Raw genomic sequence first — 7,685 nt, 5'->3', positions numbered from 1 at the left:
TCATTATTTTTAACCAATAATAGATAAAAAAAATACTAAATGAATACATGTTAATTTAAACTAGAAAGACGCCAAATCTTAATTTATTTTAAATTAACTCTTACATTTTTTTGCATGAATTGGTAATCACGCTATTCTTATTCGATTATAAATATTTTCTTTTTATAAATTTAAATTTAAATAGACGTCAGCTATTTTTTTTAGAAAAACTTAAATGAATTTTAATAAATATTATTTCTATTATATCATACAAACTTAATATTCTTAATAATATTTTATTATACAAACTACTAAGTAACATTTCAAATTTTCTTTGAAAGCTAACAACAATTAATACATATAATATAAAATAAGAAGAGATGATAAAAAATATATAATATTATAATTAAGTTTTATCACCAATATTGTTAAAAAATTATCATGAACTGTTGATAACTAATATAAAACTGTGTTAATTTTATTTATATTTAAATTAAGAAAATGTGTAACAAATAATGTTATTATCATATGAAAAGGAAATCCATATCAATTGAATTGAAGTGCGGCAAAATGCTGTAACTTGGACACGATGTCTACTGTAGCTACTTTACACATAAAAAAACAAATGGATTTATTTATTTATTTATTTTTCATTCTAGAAAAACAAAAAAAGAAAAAAAAATTCTATCCATTGAAGTTGTAGTTGTACAGTGACTCCTGCTATAAAATATTACCTCTTCTCAATCTTCTTCTCCTTCACTCTCAATAACTTTCTCTCTCTCTCAGTTCGTTGCAACGCGTTGCAACGCAACGCAGCAGCGATTACATCCGTCACTGTGTTTCATATTCTTTCAGATCAATCTCCTCGCCGTTAACTTGCCATCAAATTCTCACCGTCACCTTTTCAAGGTCATCATCTTCAGCTTTTCTACTCTCTTTTTCTTTTCTAGGTCTATAGTTTGAGTTGATTTTTATTTTATTTTATTTTATTTTCTAAATTCTTATTAATCCTGATCCTTGGCGTTTTTACTTTTATTTATTGGTAGACTCTTATGTTGTTATTTTATTTTATTTTTTGTTTTGCAATTTAGTGTTATTGTTAATTATATATTGTAACTTTGATTTTTCAGATTATTGAAGCATGGTAATGTAGTGACTGAGTATTAATAGCTTAAATTTGTTTAAGGTGTGTGTCTCCCTTTTTTTTAATCTATTATTATTAGTTTGCGTTGTTTCATGGAGTGTATTTTCTCTTATTCTGGTTTATTTTTTAATATTTATTTTTTAAGTTTTTATTTTTGAGTTCTTTTTTTCTTTTTTATGGATTTCAGCTTCTTGGGGTTCACAGGAATTTTTCAACACTGTTGTTATGTGTGCCTTCCGTGTTTTCCATTTGTCTCTTTGTTTCTATTTTAAGACATGCTATTGTCCTCTACAGCATAAAGCATTTACCCTTCGGCTAAAAAGAATCTCCACCAATGTATTTTGGTGTAGTTTTTTTGGCCCGACGTGTATTATTATTTGATTGTAGTTATCCAATTTCATCAAGCACAATCATGGCTTCCCGGTTGTCCTTGTTTTAGGTTTGGACTAGTTCAAACTTGTTTCTAATTCATTGAAATCTCAAAATTCAACAGAGTTCAAACTTGTTTCTAATTCATTGAAATCTCAAAATTCAAGAGAGATCTTCCGCGTTGCTCGATGCTAACTGTACTGCCTTTGATGTTTAGCTTTGGAATCAATTTTCTAAGAATGGGTGCGTATTCAATTGTGTCTGCAACCTTTGGGGAATATAATTTGTGTGAATTGATTTTATTATTATTATTATTATTGTTATGTACTACCTGTGAATGTATGGCTATGGAAAATGGATCGACTGGATTCGTCATGATTCGAGATGTACCTTAAACAGAACAGTTAAATTATTGACAGAATTGAAACTCTTGTTTAAAAAACACCTCCTCTACCCATTCTTGTCATTGCAGAATTATTGATCTAGAGTCCAACAATTGTGTTCTAATTTCTAGTGTCAATAACGATGAAGTGCTTCAATGATGTTTATATGGATGCGTGGCTTAGATTGAATTTTGTGGAGATAATGTTCCCTTTTGGTACGTAGTGAAGTCGGCATGTTCCTCAATCTGGTGAAAAAATTACATCATGCATGGTTAAGATTTTATTTTTGGACTTGCTTTCCAGGGTTTACAAATATGGTTATTTGTTCATTTGCTTTACTTTTCTTTGTGATTGGGGAGCCTAGGGGTAAATAAATGTTACTCCTACTTAGTTATTGTTGATTGCTAGCGGAATGATTACGTTTTGTTTTAAGCAATTCTGATGACCCTTTTAATGTTGTCCAAAATGATTATCATTAGAAGCATTTATTAGAGTTAGCATTCCCAGATGAATTATTGTAAGGCATCTTCTGCCGTTCATTAGTCAATAGTCCATAATCTGAACTGCCTTGATCATCAATTCATCATAGTTATGTGGAGAAAATCTTATTCGGTGTTATGTTGCCTGGAAACCTATGTTTTAAGTTGCAACTTGTTATTGTGGGCATTGTTCAATTGTTTATCAACTATTATTTTGACACAATAGAAAAAAGTTTTGCTAATTGCTATTGTTCAAGTGCCTTTATAAACCGAAGCTACCAAACGTGCCTGGAAAGATTCATAAGGGCCAATAATAGTAGATAGTTCTGCCAATTACTGTTAATATTTTGTAGGATACCAGTTAGAATATGTGTTTCTTCTTATAATATATTTATTAACTGACTTTTGTGTGTGAATTCATACTATTCAAGGCATTAAAGGAAAGACCTTGGATCATTCATGGCATCAAGATCATATGCTAACCTACTAGACTTAGCTGGAGGTTTACTTGATATTCCTCATTCACAAAGAAGTATTCCAAGGATTATGACAGTTCCTGGAGTTATTTCTGACCTGGATGCTTCTGGTAGATATGATGGGGATTCCGATGTTAGTTCTTCTGGTTACCGGGAGCGGAAAATCCTTGTGGCAAACATGTTGCCGTTGCAGGCTAAGAGAGATATAGACACTGGCAAATGGTGTTTCAGTTTGGATGAGGATTCAATTCTGTTACAATTAAAAGATGGTTTTTCTTCTGATACTGAGGTGGTCTATGTCGGATCCCTCAAGGTTGAAATAGAGGCCCATGAGCAGGAAGCAGTTGCTCAGAAACTACAAGAGGACTTTAATTGCATACCTACCTTTTTACCCCATGATCTCATGAAAAACTTTTATCTTGGCTTTTGCAAACAGCAGCTTTGGCCTCTCTTTCATTACATGCTACCTATGTTCCCTGATCATGGTGAGCGGTTTGACCGCACGCTTTGGAAGGCTTATGTTTCTGCAAACAAAATATTTGCAGACAAGGTTATGGAAATAATCAATCCTGATGATGATTATGTTTGGGTTCAGGACTATCACTTGATGGTTTTGCCTACCTTCCTGAGAAAGCGGTATAATCGTGTTAAACTTGGATTCTTTCTTCACAGTCCGTTCCCTTCATCTGAAATTTACCGAACTTTGCCTGTAAGGGATGAAATTCTGAGGGGCTTGTTGAATACTGATTTAATTGGCTTCCACACATTTGATTATGCTCGCCACTTTCTCTCTTGTTGCAAAAGAATGCTAGGTCTTGACTACGAATCTAAACGAGGACATATAGGACTTGATTACTTCGGGCGTACTGTATTTATCAAAATTTTGCCTGTAGGCATTCATATGGGTAGGCTGGAGTCTGTATTAAATCTCCAATCTACATCGGCTAAACTGAAAGAAATTCAGGAAGAGTTTAAGGGTAGGAAGGTGATTCTTGGTGTTGATGACATGGATATCTTTAAAGGCATCAGTCTGAAGCTTCTAGCTGTTGAGCAGCTGCTGGAGCAGAATCGAGATTTGAAGGGCAAAGTTGTCTTGATACAAATTGTGAATCCTGCTAGGAGTTCAGGCAAGGGTGTTCAGGAAGCAAAAAGGGAAACATACTTAATTGCCCAGAGGATTAATGATACTTATGGCTCAAACCATTATCAGCCAGTTATTCTCATTGACCGTCCTGTTCCTCGTTTTGAAAAGAGTGCCTACTATGCTGTAGCAGAATGTTGCATTGTTAATGCTGTGAGGGATGGTATGAACTTAGTCCCATACAAGTATATTGTCTGCAGACAAGGAACTGCACAGATGGATAAAGCTTTGAGTAGAAAAAGTGATTCTCCCCGTACGAGCACGATAGTTGTGTCTGAGTTCATCGGTTGTTCTCCTTCTCTAAGTGGAGCAATCAGGGTCAATCCCTGGAACATAGACTCTGTGGCTGATGCTCTGTATTCGGCTGTTACTATGAATGATTCAGAGAAGCAATTGAGGCACGAGAAGCACTACCGGTACATCAGTTCTCATGATGTGGCGTATTGGGCACGCAGCTTTATGCAGGATTTGGAGAGAGCATGCAAAGATCATTACACCAAAAGGTGCTGGGGAATGGGTTTGGGCCTAGGATTTAGAGTTGTTTCTCTTTCTCCTGGTTTTAGAAAATTGTCTGTCGATCACATTGTTTCAGCATACAAAAGGACTGGTAAACGAGCTATATTTCTTGATTATGATGGTACTATCGTATCAAAATCTTCTATAAACAAAACCCCCAGCTCTGAAGTCATATCCGTTCTAAATGATATGTGTAATGATCCTAAAAATACCGTCTTCATTGTGAGTGGAAGGTCAAGAGATTCTTTAAGTAATTGGTTTAGTTCATGCAAAAAGATTGGACTTGCTGCCGAACATGGATACTTTTTAAGGTATTTATTCAAGTTCTAGAAATATTTGGTATCATACTTTGAACACCCCCTCACCTCCCTTCCTCCTTTCGTACCTCTCAAAACAAAACAAAACAAAAAAGCCTGACTCTTCATCTTGTGGTTGCAGGTGGAATAAAGATTCTGAATGGGAAACCAGTCACTTGTCTTCTGATCTTGATTGGAAGAAGATCGTGGAACCTGTCATGCAATTGTATACGGAGGCAACTGATGGATCTAATATTGAAACTAAGGAAAGTGCTTTGGTGTGGCATCATCAAGATGCGGACCCTGATTTTGGCTCTTGCCAGGCCAAAGAATTGTTAAATCATCTGGAAAGTGTCCTTGCCAATGAACCTGCAGTTGTCACCCGGGGCCAGCATATTGTTGAAGTCAAGCCACAGGTACAGTTCTTTAGTTTTCTATAGTACCCTCAGGTTAAGCTTCATTGGACTTATCAAAGTATTCCTCTATTATCTGCAGGGCTTAAACAAAGGCTTGGTAACTGAAAAGATTCTTTCCACTATGGTTAATGGTGGTAATCCCCCAGATTTTGTGATGTGCGTGGGAGATGACATTTCCGATGAAGACATGTTTGAGAGCATATTAAGGACAGTTTCATGCCCATCATTACCGGTAGTTCCAGAGATCTTTGCCTGCACTGTTGGTCAGAAACCCAGTAAGGCCAAATATTATCTGGATGATTCTGCTGATGTCATGAAGTTGCTTCATGGCCTGGGTGCTTCATCTAAACCAAAGCCCAGGAATCTAGCACAATTCCAAGTTTCCTTTGAAAGCACGGTTTGAGTTATTGAGAGGATTCTTGACATGTGAATCAGGCAATGTTAGGTTATTAATGTTACCCTTTCATATGGTGGGACCTTGGTGTTGCAGATAGAATTCTTTGCACCTGAACCGGTTTGCATGGCTTGTGGAAGCATTTATAGTGCGGTTCATAAATGAGCTGACAATTCTTCTCAGGTACATGGTTACATTAATTGTTGTATTTGCTGGTGCGTCCTTTAGCTTTAGTTGTGCTTAGAACTGTAGACCATACACCTGTTTGCCTTGTTGAACATGGGGCACTAATAGCTTGTACAGTTACACTATTTTTCTTCACTACACATAATCACCATCTGCTTTCAGATATCTTGCTTCAACTTAAACCTTCACTTAGCTTACTCACAAAGTAAATACTAAATAATAACTATTGAGCTAAATGGTTTTACACACCATATTCCCTTGTAATCCACTCAAATTCTTTGTCGTTTTATATTTGCGTTTATACCAAACATACATCTAATCCGATAAACTTTAAACCTTATATCGCTAAAACTTAGAAAGCTAGAATAATGTTAGCGAGTATACCTTATCAACTTAATGTGAACTTATCAATTGAACGCTAATTTATCAATTACAATTTAATTTTCCTGAAAAGACCCTAATTTTTTTCTTTTCCACATTAAAAAATATCATTTTTATAAATAAGAATAAAATTTGAACCCATATATCAAATGAAAAATCTTTCAATATATTGACTTAAATACTAAACCCAATAAAGTAATTTGTTAGTATCAATTTTTAAAACTGTTATTAAAAAACTAATTAACAAAATATTATTATTATTATTATTATTATTATTATTATTATATATAATAAATTTTCTTTAATTTATTCCTTGTTGTTAAGGCTGGTTAAATAATTAACATAATAATATATATCACATATCAGTTTATGAATTTTTTATTTTTTATTAATTTAAAAAAAATTAATTTAAAAAAATTTAAGTAGTACTACGTGTGTCTTATATTTAATTTAGTTTTTATATTCATTATTTTTAATCAATTTTGTATTCATTTTTTTAAAATAGAGAAATTTTGTTTCTTTATAAATTAACACCAAATTTAGTTTTTATATAAATGTCATATTGTTTAATTAATTTTTAACTTAAAACTAGTATAAGGTATTAAATAGTTATATGATTTTTAATTTTTTAAAATTTTAAACTCATGTTATTAGTTTACATTTTTAAAATTTTTGTTCTAATTTTAAATCAACTTTAATCTTAAGTTAAAAATATTTTAAGAAAGTAAATTTTAATAAAAATAGGTTTAATGTCTCTGTAGGTCCTTATTTTGGCCCGGAATTTCAATTAAGTCCCCTTTCTTTTTACCGTCTCAATTGGGTCTTCATTTTTATAAAATTGTAGCAATTAAAGGCCTACCGTCAAATTGGACAAACGCCCGTTTAATTGTTCGTTACGTGACATGGGCAGTGTTCTCACTAATCAGGTGGAATTAAAAAAGAGTTTTGTATTAAAAAGTATGAGGTTAAATCAGCTTTAGGAAAAGGGCATAGTGGGAAAACTCATTATGATTCCCACTTCAATCATTCATTGTTGTTCTCCTTCTCCTTCTCATACACCAGAACAGAACACTAGAACATAAATGATATAGAATCTGAACCTCAAACCACTCCTTCAGCTCCACCAACTGCTCCAATACGGCGTCGAAAACCTCTGCCGCAAAGTCGCAATCGGGGTCGAAACGAGAATCGTCAGAGTTGGAGGAGGAGACGAATTTGCAGAGGACCAAGGCGACGCCCTCGGTGGAGAGAGTCTAGAGGAAGGTTCTGGAAGGTTCCCAGGAGGAGAGGGAGTCCTTGACGCCGGTAAGTCGGAAGCCGAGGGGAATGGTTGAGGTGGTTATGTCTTTGCCGAGGCATTTGGCGATGTAGTCTTTGGAGTGACCGACGTGCCAGGTTCGGGAGCCGATTTTGACGTCCATGAGGGAGGGTTTAGTGTAGGGAGCGATGAGGTCCTAGAGGAGAAGGTGGGTGTGGGGGCCAGAGATATTATCCACCATTTAAAACCATTTTCCAATTTCCAATT

The 7,685-nt window shown here is 34.5% G+C and overlaps 1 protein-coding gene across 3 annotated transcripts; it reads left to right on the top strand.

Moving 5' to 3' along the window:
• The first annotated feature begins 720 nt into the window (after window positions 1-720).
• LOC108335772 (probable alpha,alpha-trehalose-phosphate synthase [UDP-forming] 9) lies at window positions 721-5,942 on the top strand. 3 transcript variants are annotated; one of them, XM_017571918.2, is made up of 5 exons: window positions 721-888; window positions 1,110-1,165; window positions 2,786-4,798; window positions 4,926-5,199; window positions 5,279-5,942. In XM_017571918.2, the coding sequence occupies exons 3-5, from the start codon at window positions 2,814-2,816 to the stop codon at window positions 5,600-5,602; spliced, it is 2,583 nt and encodes an 860-aa protein (XP_017427407.1). In that variant the 5' UTR covers window positions 721-888; window positions 1,110-1,165; window positions 2,786-2,813; the 3' UTR covers window positions 5,603-5,942. The 3 variants fall into 3 exon arrangements, with proteins under 3 accessions (XP_017427407.1, XP_017427408.1, XP_017427409.1); XM_017571919.2 differs by lacking the exon at window positions 1,110-1,165; XM_017571920.2 differs by lacking the exons at window positions 721-888; window positions 1,110-1,165 and adding an exon at window positions 1,576-1,735.
• The last annotated feature ends 1,743 nt before the right edge of the window (window positions 5,943-7,685 follow it).

Source organism: Vigna angularis, chromosome 10 (assembly GCF_016808095.1).
Source record: "Vigna angularis cultivar LongXiaoDou No.4 chromosome 10, ASM1680809v1, whole genome shotgun sequence".
Classification (NCBI taxonomy): Eukaryota; Viridiplantae; Streptophyta; class Magnoliopsida; order Fabales; family Fabaceae; genus Vigna; species Vigna angularis.
This window is presented reverse-complemented; position numbering and strand designations above follow the sequence as displayed.

What these genes read in the sequence shown, in the direction of transcription:
- LOC108335772 (XM_017571919.2), top strand. Translation starts at nt 2,814, where the DNA reads ATGGCATCAAGATCATATGCTAACCTACTAGACTTAGCTGGAGGTTTA. An exon ending in GAACATGGATACTTTTTAAG is followed by an intron (nt 4,799 to 4,925) that starts GTATTTATTCAA and finishes TTGTGGTTGCAG; the next exon opens with GTGGAATAAAGATTCTGAAT. An exon ending in TTGTTGAAGTCAAGCCACAG is followed by an intron (nt 5,200 to 5,278) that starts GTACAGTTCTTT and finishes TATTATCTGCAG; the next exon opens with GGCTTAAACAAAGGCTTGGT.